Raw genomic sequence first — 24,207 nt, forward strand, 5'->3', positions numbered from 1 at the left:
GGCAGCGCATGTGGAAAGCGCTCAGTTTCCTCTCCTGTTGTGAGCGAAGAGTCCATGACTCGCTGCAGTACAGAAGTGTACTCAGGACGCAAGCTCTGTAGACCTGGATCTTGGTATGTTCTGTCAACTTCTTGTTGGACCAGATTCTCTTTGTGAGTCTGGAAAACATGGTAGCTGCTTTACCGACGCGTTTGTTTAGCTCGGTATCGAGAGAAAGAGTGTCGGAGATCGTTGAGCCAAGGTACACAAAGTCATGGACAACCTCCAGTTCATGCGCAGAGTTTGTAATGCAGGGAGGTGAGTCCACATCCTGAACCATGACCTGTGTTTTCTTTAAGCTGATCGTCAGTCCAAAATCTTGGCAGGCCTTGCTAAAACGATCCATGAGCTGCTGGAGATCTTTGGCAGAGTGGGCAGTGACAGCTGCATCGTCGGCAAAGAGGAAGTCACGCAGACATTTCAGCTGGACTTTGGACTTTGCTCTCAGTCTGGAGAGGTTGAAGAGCTTTCTGTCATATCTGGTCCGGAGATAGATGCCTTCTGTTGCGGTTCCAAAGGCCTGCTTCAGCATGACAGCGAAGAAAATCCCAAACAAGGTTGGTGCAAGAACACAGCCCTGCTTCACGCCACTTCGGATGTCAAAGGGGTCTGATGTGGAGCCATCGAAGACAACAGTGCCCTTCATGTCCTTGCGGAAGGATCTGATGATGCTGAGGAGCCTGGGTGGACATCCGATCTTGGGGAGAATCTTGAAGAGGCCGTCCCTGCTGACCAGGTCGAAAGCCTTCGTGAGATCTATGAAGGCTATAAAGAGTGGCTGTCGTTGTTCCCTGCATTTTTCCTGCAGTTGTCTAAGGGAGAATACCATATCAGTGGTGGACCTGTTGGCTTGGAATCCGCACTGTGATTCTGGATAAACGCTCTCTGCAAGTACCTGGAGCCTCTTTAGTGCAACTCAGGCAAACAACTTTCCTACAACGCTAAGGAGAGAGATGCCACGGTAGTTGTTGCAGTCACCCCTGTCGCCTTTGTTCTTGTATAGCGTGATGATGTTTGCATCCCTCATGTCTTGAGGTACCCCACCTTCTCTCCAGCAGAGACAGAGGATTTCATGCAGCTCAGTGACGATGATCTCTTTGCAGCACTTTAGGACTTCAGCAGGGATGCTGTCTTTTCCAGGTGCCTTGCCAAAGGCAAGGGAGTCCAGGGCCACATGAAGTTCTTCTAGGGTTGGTTCACTGTCAAGCTCCTCCAACACAGGCAGACACTCAATGTTGTTCAGCGCTTCCTCGCATTGATACCAGCAAGATCCGGGATCAGAGAAAAGTGGAGGAATTTGCACAAGCACTTGAGGAATCTCTTCCAGGCCCGGCCGATGCAAACGCATCCAACAGATGGGAACATTTCAAGAATACCGTTTACAACACCGCCTTATCCATATTTGGCAAGAGGACCAACAAGACGGCAGACTGGTTTGAAGCCCACTCTGAGGAGTTGACACCAGTCATTGAGAAAAAGAGGAGAGCTCAAACAGCATACAAGGCCTGTCCCAGTGAGCGCAACCTGCAGGTCCTCCGAGCTGCTCGCAGCAAAGTCCAGCAGGCTGCCAGGAGATGTGCTAACGACTACTGGCTCCAGCTCTGTTCCGTGATACAGATAGCAGCTGACACGGGCAACATCAAGGGGATGTATGATGGTATCAAGCAGGCCCTAGGTCCAACACAGAAAAAAATTGCCCCTCTGAAGTCTGCAACAGGCGAGGTCATCCAGGATCGGGCGCAGCAGATGGAACGCTGGGTGCAGCACTACTCTGAGCTTAATGTTTATTGGCCTATGAAAACAATACTCTCCATTGAAACTTAAAAAAAATAATTCTGTCTTCTAGCAGGTGTAATGTTTTCTCTTTTAAATAAAGCACTTGGAAAAAGGGATAATGATCTTCAAGTTATTCAAACAGCAACAAACATGCAGTAATAATAATCCATTTAAGAGGTCATTAATAAAGCCCCTGCTATAGTTTGGGCATGTCCCCCAAAGGAGAGATCTGAGTTTTGTGGAAAAAAGTGAAACTGGTAAAATGGAAGATAAGTACCTAATACAGGAAATGCTAAGATGGAAAAACATCTCTGATTTACAAATTTCCTGGAATTTTCTGGATTGCGAAGAATGTCAATAAGCCCAATGTCAAATAGCTTCAATATTTCAAGGGTGGCAGAATGAATGGGCCAATCTAATCCTGATGGTTTGGTGAAAATATGTCACATTCTTCTCAAACCAGCACCAGAAATCTTGAAAGCAAAACTCTACCCATTGTTTTTTGCATGGGTTAAGAAAAAGGCCTGCAAATGAAATTGTTCCAGTCAACTTCTTCAGGGTTTTGTTAGGCCTTCCATGAAATGCAGAAGAAGTTACCCAATACTGAAGCAGACCATTAGTCCAGTTAGCCTAGGATTGTCTACACTGACTGTCAGCAGTCTCCAAGATTTCAGATGGAGGTCATTCCTAGCCCTGCCTGGAGATGCCAGCCCCTCCTCTAACATACCTGCCCCCCTTTGATCCTGGAACAATAAAATCCCTATATTTCAACAGCTTCCACTGAAATTGTATTTAAATAGAAAGTTCTGTAAAATGTAATAAAATGGTCTAAGGGGGAACTGCATCCACCAAGCTGTTATTGCACATAAACCACGCTGAGATACATCATACTCTGACTCTGAATCAAAATTATATAGCCATGGGGCCAAGTGCAGTGGAACATGAACGCTCCAAAAGCAAAATACTTCTCCAAAAAAGTAGTAAATGGAAGAACTGAACTTTAAGTCAACTTTACCTGTTCCAAGTAATGTAATGACAGATTGATATATTTGGCCTCTGTCAGCAGCTGGCCTCCAACTCCAGTCTTTGCAACACGCTCTGAACCAGCCAGATCCACTAAGTGCAGCTTAGATCGTCGAATAGTTGCAGATCCTGGTTCTTTGCTTGAGATGTGAATGGTGAAAATGCAGTGTGAACGAGTAGAGGCTTGGTTCATTGGAGTCTGTTAGGGAAAGAATTTAACTGAGGATGGCTAAAACTCATAATAGTATCAAGCCTGAATGCTAACAAGGGACCAGTTAATCACACAGAAATGTGGGTGGATCCAAGCTGACACCTAGGGAATGAAGACGCACTTAAAAATAGATTAGGAACATTAGTGGAGCCCTGCTGCATCAGACTAAGGATCTACTCTGGTAATCTGTGCTCCACAGTGGCCAGGCAGATATCTCCAGGAAACCAATTAGCAGGGTATATGAATGAAATAGCTGTTCCGTTTGGATGCCTCCCAGTAACTAGTATTCAGCAAGAACTGTAACTGGTGGTTCAATTCAGTTATCATGCATAACAGCACAAACCTATCCTGTATTCATTTGTTTGATCCCATTCTGAAACAGTTTAACGGTTATCAAACACATGGTGTTAAAAGCAGTGTAGCTCCACTTTTTGCTTTTTACTTATTTAATAAGTTGTTGGTGGAGCATGAATCAGATTGGAACCAAAGCATACAGAGAAGAGGTTAAAATTTTGACACACACACACCATTTTGTGACCAGTGCTACCTTCCCTCCTAGTAACAACAGCAATTATATCAGAAACTGGAATTTGTACAATATAGTACAGACTGGGACCACAGTGGGTGCAAAACCTTAATACTCTGTCCTTGCACACAATAATCGCAAAGAAGGTATTTCTAAAAACAAGATAAAGCCATATTGATGAATTTAGTGTCATGTAGAGACAGGGTTGGCTCAGCCAAGGGGCCTGATAAGGCAACTGCTTCAAGTGACAGTCTGGAAGAGATGGCAAATTGGCAATCTTGCTCTGCTCTCTGTGCCTGCCTGGTAGCTTGGGGTGCATGGAAAGTAGCTGGGAGGGTGGCAGGCTGGGGAAGGCAATGGGTACAGAGTGTAGGGCAACCCTACCACCTCCCCCAGCCTCCCATGTACCCAGCCACTTACCATGTGCTCTGATCCTCTTCCTCATTAAGAACAAATGAGAGGAAGTTTGGAGGAGGAGCAGCAACTGATCTATGCTGCTGGCACTAGCAAGACTCCTTTCAGGAGAGTGATCAAAGCAGGACTGCTTCTTCACTGCTTCCTTCTCTGCTCAGTCACTCCTAAACAGGCCAGGCAGGTATGCTGGAAGTGTTCCTCTTCTGCTCTTGGCATGTCCTGCCTCTCTCTGTTTTGAAATAGCAATAAGGTGGAGAAGAAGGAGCAGTGGAGCAATGGTAAGGGGAACAAAGAATTCCAGGATTGTCACTCTTCCTTTTCTGACTGACTTGAAAAAGAAGCTTTGAAAACAGACTGACAAAGAAAGGTGGCAGTGACAGGTTCGGTTGTGCATGTACTGAAGTGTGCATGCACAAGACAGTGGGCAAAAACTCTGGGTGCTGGTCACCTTGGGCCAGATCTGGGTGAAGAGCTGGTGTAGTGTTGTGACTAAGAGCCTGAGCTGCAAATCAGGAATTCACCAGTGTGAATCTCACCTTTGCATGAACTCACTGGGTAGTCTTAGGTAAGCTATTCCTGTCACAAACATCACCCTTGGGGTAGGGAAGGACCAGGGGAGATTCCCAAGTCAAACGGGATTTAACCCTCCTCCACCTACACCATCCTCCACAAACCCCCAAGGGCAATGTTTTCTATTTCTTACTCCAAGCCCCAGGTTCTACTAACATACATTTCCTTGGTCAATTATTGCACTCAATTTTCATGTAAAAGATTTTTATTATAACTTTAAGGGAGCTTCAGTTGCTCCAAAAAACATATTTACATGAATTACAGTAGCTAAAAACAAGAAAAGATCACATAACTAAAAGAGGCTAAAATTACCATCTTACAGGTCTCTCAGCATTTCCTTCAGTGTAAAAGCCATTAACCACCAGCTTCCTTCCTCCTCCTGCTGTCTGCCTTTTCAGGTACCCAAGCCAAGGTTTTATTCTCTAAATTACTGATACACTACACCTGGGTAGCCAACAACCCACTTAATCCATCTTAAGGGGAAAGGCACTTGCCCCACCCCGTGACAATTCCCTCTTAGTTTTGGTGGCAACATGGGAATAATTAAACTTACTTATCTTGCACACTCTGAAAGCATTATATAAACATTAAGTATGAATATTATGTGTAATCTGATCCCAGGAAAACGGCCATCACCACAACTTGTAGCAATGAATTTTATAAACATCTTTCATGTCAGCCAGTTGTATTTTTTTTTAAATTAAAACCACAAATACTTTCACCTAACATTGGTGTATATGTATATATAAAAACATTAATCACAATGTATACTTTTCCTTTTTCATAAACTGGTCAATAGCTTTTTTATCATATATTATCTTAAGTAAGTGATTATTAAGAGTTTACATAAGCAGAACTGACACTGTGAGAGAATGGTTTTCCTAAAGTTACCCAGGATGTACATGTCTCAGTATATATCTTGCAGAATTTTTCAACTATCTTAAACTCTATGTATTGCATTTTTTTAGAACTCCTTTTATCTACCCCAGTCCCTAAAACAAGTCCCAAAAGAGCTGGCATAGTATAGTCATTAAGGGCCCAATCCTATCCAATTTTCCAGTGCTGGTACAGTTGTGCAAGTAGGGTGTGAATTGCATCCTGTGATGGAGGAGCAGTCACTGGGGCCTCCTCAAGGTATGAAAAGATGTGTTTCCTTACCATGGGGCTGCGCTGTGGCTACACCAGAGCTGGAAAGTTGGATAGGATTGGGCCCTAAAACATTGACTGCCCATTCATATTCACCACCACTGGCACCAATGCAGCCATGCTCGTGAAGTGTGTACTGCATCCAATAGTGGGAGGGGGGAGGTGATAAAGAGGCTTGCCACAGGTAACAAAAAGTATTTTTTTTTTACCTCTGAATAGGCCCCCAATGGCCTATGGGTCTCCTCAGACCCACACCAGCTATATACTTAATGTAAGTCTCAGGAAAGAAAGGGGGTGAGCCAGGCCAAAAATGGGGGTAAGATTTGGCATGCATATTTGCTCTTGAGGCCCTCCCCCTCTGGCCTGCTCCCCCAGTCCCTGCCGCCAATTTACCAGCACCTGCAGATACTCCTGAAACTGCTGCTGTGCACACCACGCCTTCACCGTCTGTGGTAGCAATCTGCCAGCATGTGACAACAGCATGGTTTTCCTGCCCCTGTAAAGGAACTTTCACTACTGGAACACTAGTTACAACAACACAGTGCCCCAAAAGGATTGCAGCTTGCGGCTGGATCCTATATACAGTTTCCTGGGAGAAAGCCCCATTGAATGCAGCGGGACTAACTTCTGAGATGCACATGTTGTGTTTTGAATCAAGACTTCTCTGGTTCAAAATGTACCTATTTTCCATCTACAATAGGTAGATAACAATATTTACTTACCTTACATAGGTGTAAGAACAACATCAAGATAACACATGTGAAGCACTTTGCACACTCAGAAAATGCTATAAAAATGCTAAGCATTACAATCCTTGAAGGTGAAATATGAAAATAGTATAATGGCTGAGGTAGAAATGAAGCCTTGGCTGCCCTACAGACTACACTGACTCTTGGCTGTCTACTGCTTTCCACATGGTTAGATTTGGCTGTATACTCACTTCCAGTGCTCATATATATTAGAGTCCTCACACAGCTGGTCAATTTTGGGTCAAATAAACACTTTGGTTTAGTTGCAATTATCCCCCTTGATCATTAGTGCCTCCCACTTATGCAATTTTGGATTGTAACCTTTTGCACTGTGGTGCTCCATGGCTAGGAGTTCCTTCCACTGACAGAAGGAAAGTTGTGCTCTCTCAAAGACCCCTTCAATGGACTAGTCAAGAGCCCAATTCTCCTTATGTTCACAGGAAAAGCTCCTGGCCACACAGCACTACACTTTGAAAGGTCAAGATTCAATTCATATTTGCCAAGAATCATACATTCTATATAAAACATAGTGCCTGCTGTTATATTTCTATTTTATTATTATGACAAATATTAGGGTTGAATATTGCACTAAGTACCACTAAGAAAACAAACAAAATGCAACAGCACCTTTAAGCCAAAACAGTGGACATGGATTTTTAGGATGTTCAACCATACAAACTTTAGCAAACAAATGGGGGAAATTTATCTATCTTCAACCTAGTACAAATTTCATAAAGATAATAAATGGCATTATAGGCATGATAAATTAACAACCCAATCCTATCTAACTTTCCAGCACTCGTGCAGCCGCAATGCAGCCTCAAGTTAAGGGAATAAATGTTCCCATACCTTGAGGATGCCTCTGTGACTGCTTGCCCACCATAGGATGTAGTGCAATTGCACTGGAAAATTGGATAAGATTGGAATCTAATAGTATTACAGTTGTCTTAAACCAGGGATGTCAAACATAAGGCCCGTGGGCTAGATGAGGCCCCTAGAAGCTCTTTATCTGGCTTCGGAGGCAACTGGGCTGTCCCAGCACTGTCCTTTCAGTAGTACCACCTCTACTGTAGCTCTAGGAGGGAGAGATGGAAGGAGGCCTCAGAAGGCAAGGAACATTATGGGGGAAGGAGCAGACCAAGAGGGGTGAGAGGGAGATGCTGCCATTGTGTTGAGAGAGCCCAATTCTACTGAACTGAACTGAGAGCCCAATTATCATGCTGTTGAAGGCCACATTTTCAGGTGCATTACTTCTGCCAAGTCATCCCTTTGCAGATCAACTCTCAGCTGCTGAATTCCAAAATGACACTGCAGCTGAAGGGGCGCTTCTGAAAGAGCAGCTCACATGATAATTGGCTCTCCCACAGGTTGAAAATATGATTAAGAATTGCATTTTCTGTCATTTGCAGCTAATGAGTTTCTATGTGAGAACAAAATGCTTATTTCTGGGCATCAGCTTCTTAATGACATCACTTCCTGCTTAATGATGTCACTTCTGGTCCTCAGCAGACACCATAAATGCTATTTGGCCCACTATATGAAATGAGTTTGAAATCGCTGAATGTAATGAGCCAGCAGTAATGGAGTCATTCCCTAAGCTGTGCATTATGGTCTATGACATTTTTAATCCCATGGACATATAAGACAGACCAAAGCATATCAGAAAAACCAGAAGAATTTAGCTTCCTGCATTTCAAAGCAATATGCGACAGCCAATTACTGGCAGGTTTTCAGCATCCATTCTGTGTTTGCCAAGCCACACAGGTCTGATACAAGCACCACTGTGGCCAAAGAAGGTGTTTTTCTAAAAGCTTTTCAAATTATATGATCAAAACTTCTTAAGGTGATTCCCCCTTCTCATATACTTATTCGATCTTCCATTTTAAGTGGGTTTGTTTTCCCATGAAAGAAGACTTCCGTTTGGTGTGTAAGCCAGTAAAAATATAAGCTGCTCATGAGATGTGATAATGGAACATTAATGTAACTCTAATGCTTCCACCCCCTCAGACTTTTTACTCATACCGCACATGCAGGAATTGGGAAGAAAGCAATAGAAACATAAAAATACTTGTCATCACTGACAAGGAAACAATCAGGTCACTGTTCCTGTCCAGCATCTTTTTTGTGAATTTCACTGAATATCCACTATGCAGCAGTTTGGACAACTAGAACTGAAAAGAAATAATCTTTAATAAGCACCTAAAAGTCTACTACACAGATTTTGCTGGTAGTTTCAGGATTTTTCTTGAACTTGTTCGAAATATCTGTCATATGTGTCTGAAGTTATTAAGATGAAGGAAGATTATAGAATGTGTCACGCTCAGAACAGATGGTTTCTGTTGTAAACCTATATCAAGAAAAAAACTGATGGATTGCAGCAACTTGAAAATAACTTCTATATAAAGATTCCATGACATCATAATTCACAATGTTCAAATCCTTTATGACACTATGAGAATAATGCAAAAGGCACATTTTATACAATTCATATCGCTCCTGTGACAAACACTGAACTTATGCTGGCTGCTTCATGGCAGCCATTATACATATAATTATAATATAGATCAGCAGTAACTACAGGTTGAGCCTCATTATTTGCTTGGGTTCGGTTCCAAGCACTCACGTGGATGGTAAAAAACACACTACAGCAAATCCATTTAAAAAAACAAAGTTTCTTTGTTATGTTGATTTAAAAGCAGCCTTGCTGACCTTTGTGATGTAAGATAAGAGTCATTAAGAAGACAATCCATCAAACAGCCCTCCTCCAAGAGCTTACAAAGGCACTTCACTCAGTCCCTCCCTTCTCCAATGCAAAGTGATCACCTTTCTTTCATGTGCTCAGGGGAAGAGAGGGAGGGGTCGCCTAAAGAGAGAAGGACTGCTGGACTGCCAGCCAGCTGCCCTCTCACTCTCATTAACGAGGCTATTGTTAAAGGTCTGTTCAGGTTTTTAAACTGATTTTAAAGGGATGCATTTTCCCCTTCTCCAAGGATCAGCACATTCCTTCTCATTTGCAGTGGCCATTCTTGTTGAGTCAAATCCATGTATAAAAAATCCAAGTATAAAAAGGCTGGACCTATATTCAGCTTTCAGCTATTATAAGACAAAATAGATTCATCTCTCACACAAAAGCCATTTCAAAATGATTCCACTGCAAAATACTCAATGTAGTTCTTTCTAAGTCAACCCTCATTGCTCACTACCAAATCCTATCCCCTGCCAGTCTGTAGCATGCAGCTGTGTATGGGCCTTCTGACCATCTATGGGTCTCCTTGGCCCCATGTCAGCTATGGAGCTAGCATGAGTCCAAGAAAAGGGCAGGACGGACAGTAAGAAGGGGATAGGATCATGGTTCAAGTAACTGCTGCTGGAATCCTGATAGTCCTGATAGTTTACAGCTTAAATATAAGAACGTAAATTGAAGTAGGCACTGGGTAGGGCTGAAAACCTCACTGATTTGTGTGTGTGTGTGTGTGTGTGTGTGTGTGTGTGTGGGCATGTCATTGCAGGCAGTGAAAATTCACTTGGTGGAACACAGCTGGTTTCCCCTTATTTGTTTTATTTTAATTTAATTATTTATAATTATTTATTTTAATTTGCCTGATGATGTTGTTTCCAGCCATGACATCACTTCCGGTGGGTCCCGGACAGATTATCATTCCAAAAAGTAGGTCCCAGTGCTAAAGGTTTGACAACCACTGCACTACAGTATGGGTACCACAGCAGTGGAAACATGAAGCTACAGCCAATTTGCAGCAACAGCTGCAGCTGACAAGGCAGTGACACGATCTCTGCACCCTCGCTAATCTTTTATGACAATATTTTGGGAGATATGATTTCATAAGCCCATAGGATTCAGCCGTAAGAGTGCTATTTAATGTCTAGATATAATAACAATACTAAATACTTGAACAATACTTAACATCACATCAGTTCTGGTTACAAAATAGTTACAGAGCTATTTCAGATTTTTATTCCCCTACATTCCTAGTAATGTAGTATTATGAAAATGTGCAGCTTTACCAAAATGAAAACAAAGATAGACACCAGACTGAAATGTTTGTGATGACAGCCAATAAATTTAGGTAATAACACATTTGTCACTGTGGTCACATGAAAAATTACCAGCCACAGCAATACAGATCTCTGGTATAAAATGTGTCGAAACTGAGTGGCTTTTTGCCCAGTATTTAACAATATTTGGAGAAATACGGAACAAGAGAACTGAACAGGCAAACTACTTTTTTAAAACAACATTGTCTTGCCCTTAAACAGAATGTTTTTATTGTTGTTTTTATTATGTTGAGACCATAATGATCAATTGTAACTTGCTTTGACTGGGACAGAAAGAGAGGATAAATGTTATTTTAAACAATCAATCAAATAAGAAGTTTACATTTTTCCTGTATTGGGTTGGCATCCTTCAGTCTCGGAAGACTATGGTGTCACACTCTGAATGGTGGTGCGCGAAGCCTGGGTAAAGTAGGTATGAAGGATAGGCTGTTACCCATGCAGCAAATCCCCCCTCTCCACGTCGCTGAAATGGTCCAATGGAAAGGCAGAGGCCAATACAGTTGGTTCCAGCGGCGTCGTAGGAGTTGCCAGAACGTGACTGTGTTCAGCCATGAACTGCCTCAGGGACTCTGGCTCCGGATTTTGCCTGGAGGTTGACTCCTGAAGCCTTTTCCATAACTGGATGTAGCCACAAGGCAGTGGAGGTTTGGGATCAGAGTTTTCCTTCTCTCAGATGAGCTGCCTTCCCAGGCTGACGAGTTCCATCTACCCGGTGGCTGTTTAGTCGCCTCTTACGACAAGTACAGCCAAACTGAGGGCCTATTCTTATCCCCAGCCCCCAGGGGAATTTTCCTGTATATCTGGAAAGTATACAGGAAAGTATCTGGCTCCATGGAAGTATCTGCATGGGGCCTTATTGGAATGAATGGGGATACTGATTCAATCCATCCTTTATCAAAAAAATCACACGGCATTGTAAACTCTTCCCATACACTTAGGCCAGGGGTTTCCAAACTGGAGGGGCATGACCCACCAGGGGAACTGGAAGCAGGGACTCCCCCTTAAGGTGAGTGGCCCTGCAGGGAAAGCACTGCAGTGATTGTGCTACTGCCATGACCAAGGGATTTTTCACTTACCTGGGGGGCAGCTCCAACCTGAGTGTGGGGGGCTCGCAGGCCCCTATGTGCGCCTCCCTGCTGCTCTAAACAGCACTAGTCTTTGATTGGAACTCACTTCTGGTTTTCAATCGAAGGAAGCCCTCCCTAGCATTCCAAAGGTCTTTTAAGGTTGTTAAATGTCAAGTGACCTTCTAAGGCTTCCTGAAGGCCATAGAAGGCCTTCTGAGGCCCATGGAGGTCATGTGTAGCCTCCACAGAACATGCTCTGGAGCTCTGAGCACCTCCAGTCACCTCTGGAGGTCCATGTTGGGCCGACCCCACGGGTTCAGAACCCATGGATTATGAAATCTGTGGGTCCCAAGTCTGTGGATACAGCGGGCCCACTATAAGCACAAATTATCACATTTTTAAAAAAACAAGAATGTTTCATCAACATTCCTGATCAAACACATGCATGAAGGAGAGAGGGGAATGACACAATAGCCATTAATTCCTTACTATATGAACAAGAAGACATGCTAAATGTTTTTTTTACCCTCACCACTCACAGAATTGTCCAATTCTATGTTTTTATAATGGGAACAATATATTACTAGTATGTCAGGTGTGGAATCTGAGGAATCTGAGGAATCTGAGGAAGTAGAATCTGAGGAAGAGGAATCTGAGGAAGCAGAAAATATCCTGCTTGATTTGGATTGGTACTAGGACATAAAATATGTACCATTTTCCTAAAAGTGCCAGGTTGCCTCTAAAGACCAAAAGGAGAACAGTTTCAGTTTTAGTATGTCTCATCTAATATACAACTGCTTCAAACACTGCAACCTCTTTAAAATGTGCAAGATTTATAGGAATATACTTACAGAAAATAAAGACAGCTAAAAGAGAAGTAACCTCAATGCAGAGATCAGAAATAAGTCTCCACGGTCATCTTCAAATATTTAAATCTTAACTTTCCATTAAAACAACATCTGAGAATGCTGCCAAAAGCCTTTGCTCTAGGCACTCCAAAACACAAGTGATAGAACAAATATACTGTGTACGAAGTGTCTTCCAAACTGGAAGAGAAAACGACAGCAATAAAATTCGGTACTGAAACATTTCCTTTCTCATTAAAATAGGCTACGTTTGCATTAGGGAAAAATGAAGACTGAGTCAGAGGCTGAATTGCATGACCACTTTGATCTCAACAAAACAAGATTTGAGATTTCAGAAGCTTGTGTATGCTATGAATCATTAGTTCAACCATTTCTTTCCCCTGAATGATAAATAAAATCCTGCAAAGTACAACACAGACCATAAAGCCTTCTTCAGCTTGAAAGGCCTTCATAATTCCTACAGTACTGGAAATAGTAACCACACACTTTAGTTTAGATCCATTTCATTTGTGTTGGCTAAATGGCATGGAGAGAGAGAAATCCACCTGGAAATTCACCGTTGGACATTTCCCTGTCTCAAGAAATTGCCAAGTTGTGAAGTGATAGCAGGAAGACACATTACAGCTCTCCCTCTTGAAGCAACCATGGAAGCCAAGAAAATTATTAGCACATCTCTTTTCCAGATGATTCTTCCCATTAGAATAGTGAGCCATAGCTCCATTATTGCCATATTCAGATTGTCACAATAAGCTGTGATTTAATCATGGTATAGCATTACTATCACAATCCTCAGGCTTTGGCACAAGGGGGGAAAATGTGCAAATTTTGATGTGGGTTTAAAACAATTTGCAATTTGCCACTACATCTGAACCCAGCAAATCTTGGTTTGTTCTAACCACAGTTTATGAACAAGCCAGAATATCAGTCCTATGGGCATAACAGTAAATCCTGGTTCTGCACAATATGCCACCTTTCCAGGGAGTATCTTAATTGGGGAGCAATATGCATTCAGAAGCAATTCAAGCAAGGGGGTGGTACACTGTGTTTTCTGAAGGTGTAGATCAGCTAGTAGTATCATTTAGGCATCTCAAAAAACACAATACCCAGGTGCTCTCTCTGCCTTTAAGTTGCAACAAGATTCTTGGTTGTTTTTGCTACAGCAGACGAAAACAGCTACCCTTCCGGAAGTATGGTTTGCAGAAGCCAAATACAATGAGACAATAAAATGAAGGTAATGCTTGCAAATAGAACCACTACCCTCTTTCAATTCAGCATAGAAACATGGAGTGCTCAATACACTGATTCAATTTATATCAACTTCCCAATCTAACTTATTATAAGAGTTTTCAAGGCTCACAACTAAAATCCATGCTCATAACTCAAAGAAGAAATAGATGTTCTTGAGGCGGAATTGTAAGAGCAAATCAAAGCAATTCCTAATACCAAAGAGACAACCCATTTTTTAAACTGGTGGAAAATAATGTGCCCACAGCACATCAAATTATGCATTCAGTTCTAGCTCCTGTGTAAATTTTACTCACATAGTGCTTTTTTGGATCAAGCCCCAGAATAATTTAACTAGTATTTTAGATCCATATGAGGGTCTCAAGTAAAAGCACGTTGTGGTTGTGGTTCAGACGACTACTTATTAAAAGGGTATCTCTGGAATTTTTCCCCATATATAAGCTTCAAAATATGACTTTTCATGACCATGAACAGAAGGTTTAGCAAAGGTATTTTTTTTTCAAAATGGTTAAAGACAGATTTTTTTAAAATTAGAATTATGAGTTCAAAAACATTAATAACCTACAATTCTTATTACTAATTTCAAGAAAGCACTACTGCTGGTGGAGGTTTTGTGAATGCTTCTAATGTTCCAGATCTAAAAGCATGTTACTTTCTTAATAACTTTTCCTGAAAATGTTGGCTCTGCTGAAACGACATGAAAATAAGCCATAGGAACTTGACTATGTACACCAGGCCTAGGGACTATGTTTTGCAGATGTTTTCTGGTTACCATAGTAGCTTCTGAATTTGTCTATATCAATAAGAAGTTGGTAACCTCATTTTAAAAATGATTACTAAGTTTTTTCTGGAAGTACACTACTTCATCAGGAATAAATGGAATACTGACAGGTTAAAAATCAAAACAATTTTTTGCTTCGCTTGTGGATGATAACATAACCAGATATTCAGGTTTAGTATTAACATACACATACTGTACTCTTAAATGCTAGACCATGACATTTTACACAAGCCAAAATAAGTGTTTCAAGCATGCCAAAAATTCTTGCTTTCTGGGTGCCAAAAATCAGAAATTTTGCCTCAAGCTTGAACATTCACCATTTTAGTGATTATTCTGCTGCTCTGAAGTTTTCTAACAAGTTTAACATGATAAGCTAGCCCTACTACTAAGCAGAAAGGTTTCCGATTCTTTAACAATGCCCCTTATTGACTTAAGTAGCCTTTTTCTGAAACTTTGTGATATGTGCACCATGCAGGCCCTTAATGGTCAGAATAACAAAGATACTTGATGTAAAATACAATTTGGCCCTTGATATCTGTGGGGAATCTGTTCCTGGGGCCCTCCTTGCAGATAACAAACCCACTGATACCAAGATCTGCAGGGGGGGGGGCCTCAGAGGACCTCCTGATGTGACTGGAAGTGTCTTCCTGTCACATCTGGAGGTATTCTGAGGCGGGAAGGCAACATATGGCCTCCACGCAACTCAGAAGGCCTCCCAGAAGATTCTCCTGGGAGAAAGCCCAAAGGACTTCCAGTTTTTCATCAAAACTCTTGGAGGCCTTCTAAGGTGTGTGGAAGCCTCAGAATACTTATGGATGCGGCCAGAAAGCCCTCCACGTTCGATGAGGCCCTCCAGACACGGGTAGGGACATGCAGTAAGTCAAATCTGCAGGTCTTGAATCTGCAGATAAGGAGAGCCAACCTGTATGTTGTTTTTTCATTCTTTGCCTCTCTTCTTGGCTTCACACGTGGTTCTTCTCCCAACATAAGATGGTTTCTCTATCTCCATATGGTGATGGCCATATAGAAATAGATTATGCGAAAGATCAGATTTGAGATAAGTCTCAAAATTATGTTCACCCAAATCATGCTATTGTATTATCTGAAGATAACAATCTCAGATAATTTCTGAGATATTAATCTCAGATAGTTTCTCTATCTCCATATGGTGATGGCCATATAGAAATAGATTATACGAAAGATCAGATTTGAGATAAGTCTCAAAATTATGTTCACCCAAATCATGCTATTGTATTATCTGAAGATAACAATAATACATAGCATGTTCTGAGTATACAAAGTGCTTCACTTGTATCAACTTCATACTGGCTGTACAACAAACCTATTAGGTAAGTGAATATTCATGTTGCTGAGAGGGAAGTGTTTGGCCAAAGCCCATCTAGTGAGAATTCATAGCAGAGATGAGATTTGAACAGGGGAGGTCTGGATCTGCAGCTCAGTCTCTTAAAGTGCAATCCCCTTCCACTGTTAAAAGACAGCCATGCTATATCTATCTGGGGGCGGGGGGGGCAAGAGGCTGCTCTGGGGCTGGGGCAAGCCCAAGGAAGGAGCCAATAGACAGGTGATGGAGGAGGAGGATGGGTGAAGCAACCCCCTCCCCACTGCTGAACTCTGAGGCCTTATTGTTGGACCAGCTGCCTTCAATGAATTGAGGGATAGCCAACATGGAGGAGAAAGCATTAGATGTTGGAGATGTTGATGAGCCCTTGGTATCGCACAGCTCCACAGACTTAAAGTTAAGATTCAAGTTCATAAAGTTCATAAAGTATATGATGAAGAAAGTCCCCTGGAACCTAACCCCATTTTCCCCATAGGCTCAATGATTCAATAGCTGCTAATTCGGTATCCACAAATTTTCCAGGAACCTAACCCTAGCGGATTACAAGAACTGACTGCATACGCATTTATAAGTACAAATTCAGAAAACAAAACAAAAAGCAACAGATATGCTAATTTTTCTTTCATGATGAGCATTTGCTCAGAGGAAGTCACCAGTACATTAAAAATTCCTAGTTAAGCCAGACAGTTATTTCTATGAGGAAGTCTAAACATTTTGATTCTAAGAAGACAAATGAAAATTGTTGCTGGTCAATGACTGATTCTCACCTCTGCAATCATCCTGTTGGTGTCTCCTAAGAAAAGGAGGTTTAGTGCTTCTTCTTCATTGGTTGCTTGCTGTAAAGACAGATGTTTCAGATGAATGTTCTGATCAGGATCTTCCATTATTGTCACCTTTCTATAGGGGGGGAAAAGGGCTTACTGAAACCTTATTTTGGTCAGAAACTAAAAATGAGCTTTATTCAAAGTAGAAAAGAATATCACGCACAGTGTTATAAAACATAATAACATTTCAAAGGCAGGTTTTAACTATTTTCAGTTAAAATAGGCAAGATGTTCATTACATATCAACTTATGGGACCCAGTGTGAGTGAATAACCAATTAGGTCTCTAGTCATGTGTGACTTGTCATGTGTGTAAATGTGTTATTTACAAGCTGGCTTAACTCCACTAAGATCACTGCATTCCTGAGCATTCCTTTAGCATGAATAGGGTTTGTGGTTCAATATTAATTTAATTGACAGCTGAAAGCCAATAAAGGATTGAAGAGTTGTTAGGGAATCCAGTATTGAATGCACAATGAATGAAATATCTCACATCTAAATAAAGGAAAAAAGAAAAGGGCTTGCAGGACTGAAGGAAGAAACAAAACCAGGAAGCGCACACACAGTTAACATCATGTCCTTAAATGCTTTACAGTGAAGAAATTCAAAGTTCAGCTAGTCTTTGTCGCTGAAAAGATCATTTTGGCTGGTCCACTTTTATGCTGCAGTTATGAACTGGAGTAGGATATCTTATGGGCTGGTATACAACAAAGTGCAAGGTGAGAACAGGTTGAAGAAAAGTTTTTGCTATCTTTCTCTCAAAGAGAAATGGCAAAGTAGCTGCCTGAGCTGTGGCACCTGGCTATGACCTCAATGCAGATGTCAATCAGGAGACAAGAGCAAGCAGGGCTAAGGAGAGTGAAGAGGCTGTAGCTGCTGGTATCTGGTCAGAAGGGGGGTCAAACACAGCAGTAAGTGGCATCCATCCATCCATAAAGATGGTGCAAGGAAGACAGAGGGAGTGTGAGAAGAGAGTAAGGAGACCAGGAGCATGGCAGTGAGACTGAGAGTGAAGAAGGAGTGAAGAATGGAATGATATAGGACAGAGCAAAGAGGTAAGGTGGATAGAGAAGGAATGGAGAACTGGAGCCCATAAGAGGGAGGAGGACAACATAAGCAGAGGCAAAGGGCAGGCAGGGCAAACCAAGAGTGGTGAGGATAAAAGGCAGGACCAAACAGGCAGGGACAAGTAAAGTCAAGGCTAGGCCAAGAAGGAGGAGACGGACAAGGAAACAGAACTGACAGAAGAGAGGGAAAGGCCAGGCAAAGAACAGGCAGCGATGCCAGGACCCCTTCCCAAGCTTGGGGCTATGAAGACTGACGTGCTGCTCTACAGTTGGGAGCACCTAGCCATTAGAGACTCCATCCCTATTCCTGCAGTGGTACATGGCCTGGGCTCTTCATTATCACCACAGGCCGTTGCCCCTACAGGGTGCTGAGCTTCCATTAAGGCAGGATCTGCTAAAACTGTGAACAAAGGTGAAATAACCTACCAGGGCTGGAAAGGTATCACCCTGTTTTCCGTTATACAAACCGATCTGCTCAGAGAACCTTAAGAAATAATTCCTAAGCATCATACCTCCATGTCAGGCTTGCACACTCCTCCCCTTTTCCCAGCCCTATAATGTCATTCTGCAACCCCTTTGATGAGGAATTATCCAACTGGGGGAATGAGGAAGAAACACCAACAGTGAGTGAGACATTCTCTCTTCCCTATCCAAATCAGTTTGAATTGTAGTCACACTCCATGCAACACAAATAGAATTTTGGGAACTGGCTTCATATAGACAGACATATTGTCTATATACGGGTGACAACATTCAAATGAACTAGTAGTTTTGTTATAATATAAATGTAGTTGCCAAGATAATTTTCTTCAAGATTAAAAAAAATTACCATTCAAAACATTTCATGAAAAGAAAGCAACTTCAGTATGTTTTTTCTGATATGTTTCTTTCTTATCGTCATTCTAGTAATTATACACTTCAGATGGCAAGGCATAAAGAAGATATTTTCAAAGTGTATATTGTAAAAGTTGCCAGAAAGAGCTCTTACTCATAGAAAAACAACTTCTCCGCCTATATGATTTTCTCTTTTTAATAGAATATTTGGTCAATTTGGTGGGATCTTCCAAAGCTCAACTTTAGTGATAATCCTATATCAAAGAAATGATGCGAAACATGTAGCTCTTCACTTTGGTTCTGCTGTCACACAGAATGGAACTTTAGGGACTTTTTATGGAAGTTACAGGCCAGAAAGGCCCGGGTTTGTTCAGAAAAAAAGGATACTATGCCACACAGCCATGTATAAACACAAATGTGCTTGCCTTGGAGCTAAAGAGCTGAATCATCACATAATGAGCAATTTAGTGGTCCTACTATAAACAAGGCCACTATAAACAAACTCTCAGAACGAGCAAGCCTGTCATTGACTCACCATGTGAAGACCAAACGGTTCATGATTCTGTATGTTATTAGTCCAGTATTTCTAATGACAAAGGTGTGAAGAACAGAAACATTTTAATGGTAGCCTCTGGTGGAAGTTCAGATTCAGGAGATATGCTCAAGCCACTTATGCTTGGAAGTAACATCAACCAGCTGTAAGTGATTGATGCAACAGATATTGGGAGACTGGTCTAACCACAGGGGTGGGCTCTGGTGAAAACAGACTGCTTCATGACTATGCATCTGCAAACACTGAGTTGCAAAGAAGGATTCCAGCTAGCAGCAGAGGATGAGAAGAAAGCTTAGAGAAGGTACAGATGTGAGCTAGTCAACCTTTGGTGGTTCCACCTCCACCGAGGAGCCTAATTCTAGGCTAATTACATCCTATTGGACTCTGAGCATGGTCAGGCAGTACTAGCAGTTGTATTGTATTGGCAACCTTCAGTCTCGAAAGACTATGGTATCGCGCTCTGAAAGGTGGTTCTGGAACAGCGTCTAGTGTGGCTGAAAAGGCCAATCCGGGAGTGACAATCCCTTCCACACCGGGAGCAAGTGCAGTCTGTCCCTGGTCTGTCTCCCTGGCTATGGGCCTTCCTTCTTTGCCTCTTAGCCTCAGACTGTTGGCAAAGTGTCTCTTCAAACTGGGAAAGGCCATGCTGCACAGCCTGCCTCCAAGCGGGCCGCTCAGAGGCCAGGGTTTCCCACTTGTTGAGGTCCATCCCTAAGGCCTTCAGATCCCTCTTGCAGATGTCCTTGTATCGCAGCTGTGGTCTACCTGTAGGGCGCTTTCCTTGCACGAGTTCTCCATAGAGGAGATCCTTTGGGATCCGGCCATCATCCATTCTCACGACATGACCAAGCCAACGCAGGCGTCTCTGTTTCAGCAGTGAATACATGCTAGGGATTCCAGCACGTTCCAGGACTGTGTTGTTTGGAACTTTGTCCTGCCAGGTGATGCCGAGGATGCGTCGGAGGCAGCGCATGTGGAAAGCGCTCAATTTCCTCTCCTGTTGTGAGCGAAGAGTCCATGACTCGCTGCAGTACAGAAGTGTACTCAGGACGCAAGCTCTGTAGACCTGGATCTTGGTATGTTCCGTCAGCTTCTTGTTGGAAGACTGCAAGGAGTTACTATGAATCTCAGAGCAGTTTGAATCCAAGCCCACAAAAGTCAAAGCACAAGCCTATTCATGCTGGTAGGGGAATCTGAAGGACTCATCTAGTCCATGGGTGCAGGACTCATCTGGCTGCAGTACTGAAGGACCATCTTTATCTACAAAACAAGCTTTCAGAGTTTAGGTTCTCTTACTGGTTTTACAGCTTGGCTGATGAATCCAAAGAGTTTGCACAGTGCAACCTGGCTGTTACTTTTTACGCATGTCCCACTCAACTTTAAAGACGTCTACAAATTCCATCTACTTAGCCAAATGGAAAACATGATTTGTTTATAGAGAAATCAAAAACTTGCTTCTGCCTCTCTCCATCATTACATTTAAGTTAGCAGTACTTTTCCGTATCAAGATCCAACTCAGGATTAATTCAGGATTAATTCACTTCTGCCAGTACTGTACTGAAACAGGGACAGCAATAACAACTGGAATTAGTAAATAGTGGGCAGCAACAGTGGTTTTTTCTTTCACTTTTTTTTTTCCTCAGTGTCATACAGGAAACTATTTAGATAATGCTTTCTAATCAAATTCACACCAGTTTCTGCCAGCACAAAACACGATTGTACCTACTGATCAAAAAGCCAGAACAAGGCATGGATCCACTCAGCAAAAAGGAATTCTGACATGCATCCCCCTTCTCCAGTACAGCTTGAGGGACAAAGCAGACCTTACTTCAAGGATGTGCTATGCAGCTATGTCCTTGCTACAGCAGCTGGGAGGAGGGCAATCTGGATTGAGACTGTAATGAGGGACAAAGGGTTTTCTGGAAAACTGTTTGAAGGAGACAGATATCAATGCATACCAGTGAGATGAAAGATTATGTTCTTAGCCTGTTCTGGTCTCCCCCTCCCCACACTGCCTTCATTCCAGGTGTTGCTTAAGCGGGAGGAGCCAGGAAGCAGAAGTTGTGGAGTTGTGTTCTGTTTGCATGTGGAAACAGAGGTCAACAGGAGGATGACGAACTTACGTCCAGCCCTCTTCAGCAGCCCAGTTATCAGGCCTAATTTTCTAGTCTTTCTAAGCACCCGGATTTTTGCACCCCTGTTCAACTCCTAGATGTACTAATGGTTTTAGATTAATATGTGGAAAATATATAGTAGTTTAATTATCCATCCAAGGAAACTATCCTGTAATTCTGAATTTCTTTACCTATCTAAATCTATGTCATTTCACAGAAATATGACTACTAAGGAGGAAAAAAAATATGTACAAAAACAGCAATATCATTGCACAGTAAAAAATGGTCAAATCTCTGTAAATTCAAATTTCTTACTAAAAAAAAGCAGCAGCCATATTAAACAGAATTTTAACTGTGATATCTCCCTAGTAATACATTTGCTGTGATATAATGCTATGGAAACACATTCACTATCTAAAAATATGATTTTTAAAGAATAATTACACATAAATCTATCAGTCCTGTGTCCTTCAAAAGAGGACAACTCCGGAGAGCATAAAAAATGGGGTGACTGTTGTTTATTTTAGAGCCAAGGAAAGGCTTTTGCTGACTTTTTAATGGGATACTCACGGCAAATCTTCAAGTTTGGAGGCCTCATGCCTTGGATCCAGCAGATCATAACCACATTCATTGTAAATTTCTAAGTAGGAAACGTGTGTTGTGTACACTTTGCTGCTATCCTGAATTAGGAAAAAAAAAAATTAAAAATCCAGCTGTAAATACCTGTCAAGAAATCTAGGGTACATTAGCAGTACGGGTTTTGTGCCTCTTGTCTTCTTTCTATATCTCATACTTTGAACACATACTCAGTTCACGTTACATTTGAAGTATGCCTTTTGGTCACTGAAACATGGCTTTCTTTAAAGGACTACACACACATGCTATTCTTATTAAAAAGTTGTGTTTTTCAACTGTCAATTTGCAGTTTTAAGTATTCTGGCAGTCTGCTTTTTCAAAATACAAATGAGAAAATCAATAATAAAATTGACAACAGAAGAGCATATAAAAACGGATCAGCAGCAACCAAAAAGAAATGGAAACACTCATAACTGAGACTTTCTCAGTTACAGTATATATCTAAAACTAGTTACTTGCTAAACAAAAAGAAATATAATATGCTATTTTGTTTGTTTATTGGTTGAATACATATGTAAAAACATAAACAGTGGCCCAAGCCTCTGTGAGTCATGCTCTCTGTATTCTGAGGGGCTGCTTTGCTGGGTCAGGCAGAAATACTGTCTGAACGCTGAGAGGGAGGGGAATGTAATAGATTGTGTTTGGAGAATCTACAAGCTCTAATCAGGAAGAGAAACCACAAAGGCCTCTTCCCCCTAGAAACTTCTTGGGGAATAACACTGTTTCTCCTTGCTTTAAGAAAGCATCAGTATCTTTATTACACCTGCCACTAATCCTCCAACCCCCACTCTCATCTCAGACCTACTTGCCTGCTTAGTAATCACCATGCCTCACACCCAAGGAAAGGGTCAAAGACTGCCATCGGAAAAGGAATCAGGAGCAACATACCAAGAATGACAAGCATACCAATGGTGTCGCTAAAGGGGTACAGGCCGCACCGGGTGACATGCATGGGAGGGTGACATCACTACTGGCCAAAAATTTTTAAATCTTGGTATTTTTGAATAATACCATCATGTTATATATCAATTAATGTGTGATTTCATGCAGAATGCAATGAAACAAACCACACTGAAATATCTCTATTCTACCAAAAGTTACAGCCAAAAAATAAGCAGGGCAGTGCAATGGTACATCACCATGCCAATCACCCAGGGCATTGCTCTACCCACTGCATGGAAGAAGGTTCATCACAGGGATGATGCAATGGTTTCCTGTACTGGGTGATGCAAACCCTGGTGATGCTACTAGGGCATAGAGAGATGAGCAACAACCGCCGCAGATGAGCAGCATCATAGACTTGTCTTGTCTTGAACAAGGAAAGAGGCAAGGTACAGGAGAAAACAAGAGCCAAACTCTGCTGGCAAAGTAAATTGGGGCTGGCAGTCTTCAACCTAAGCAGCCACAGTCAACATTTCTAAACATATTTCCACATTTATTAGGCATCTCAAAAGTACACTCTTAAAACGCTAATTTGATTGCAAAATTGTGTTATATACATTCTTCACAAAACATGATGCTATAATGAGGTAGAGCAGACCTTCACATTAAGCTGCTTAAAAATATTTCAAAGTTTAACTTTAAAAAGTCTTCTAGAAAGTTGCTTTCTTCTACCTTTTTTAAAAATCAAATTGCTCAAACCAAGCATATGCTGTCAGCTATCCCCTACAAGCTCACTCTATGTTTAGCATTGCCAGAATGTAATATAACCCAACTGTTTTCTGCAGACAGGATTCTCTCCTCCCCATAAGACAAATCCAAACAATATACAATTCAAAATAATGAATTGTGAAGCCGTGATCCACAAGAAAAAAATGAATTAATTTCCTTCACAGGCTGAAGTCAGCGTAAAAGACTTAGGGCCCAATCCTATGCTTCCCTAGTGCCCAAGGCTACAGTGGTGCCAAAATGACCACCACTGTATCCTGTGGGGCCAGGGAAGCGGCCAGAGTTCTCTGGGCCTTACCAGCCATTGGTGAGAAACTTACTGCTTGGTACTCCAGCAATGCATCAATCTAGCACTGAAGCCTAGCACCAACTGGCACTGGCCTCAGTGCCGGCCCAGTGTCCTTACTGCCAGCATGCCTTATGGCATGTTTTGCAACACCCAGAGCTGGCGGTAAGTCTGGATTATGTGGGGATAGCCCAACTAGATTGGGTTGCCCCTATCATGCTTCCAATCGTTATTTTCTAATTGCACACACCATTTCAAATTTGAAGTTCTTAAAAAGTAGAACATTTTTCCAACAAAAGACTGGTGACATCGCTACTGATTCGAGTTTTTAAAATGAGAAAATCATAGATTATATGTTTCAGTCCTGAGATGCACCAAG

The 24,207-nt window shown here is 41.9% G+C and overlaps 1 protein-coding gene across 1 annotated transcript in view; it reads right to left on the bottom strand.

The window, feature by feature from the left end:
* Window positions 1-24,207, bottom strand: part of KIF6 (kinesin family member 6) — a 221,553-nt gene that overhangs the window by 156,413 nt on the left and 40,933 nt on the right. Inside the window, exons 5-7 of the mRNA XM_066611624.1 lie at window positions 21,809-21,918; window positions 16,615-16,744; window positions 2,831-3,037 (exon numbers count right to left, since the gene is read on the bottom strand). Coding sequence (XP_066467721.1) covers window positions 2,831-3,037; window positions 16,615-16,744; window positions 21,809-21,918 — 447 coding nt within the window. The remainder of the gene's footprint in view (window positions 1-2,830; window positions 3,038-16,614; window positions 16,745-21,808; window positions 21,919-24,207) is intronic.

The sequence above is a fragment of the Tiliqua scincoides genome, chromosome 1, assembly GCF_035046505.1.
Source record: "Tiliqua scincoides isolate rTilSci1 chromosome 1, rTilSci1.hap2, whole genome shotgun sequence".
In the NCBI taxonomy this organism is placed as follows: Eukaryota; Metazoa; Chordata; class Lepidosauria; order Squamata; family Scincidae; genus Tiliqua; species Tiliqua scincoides.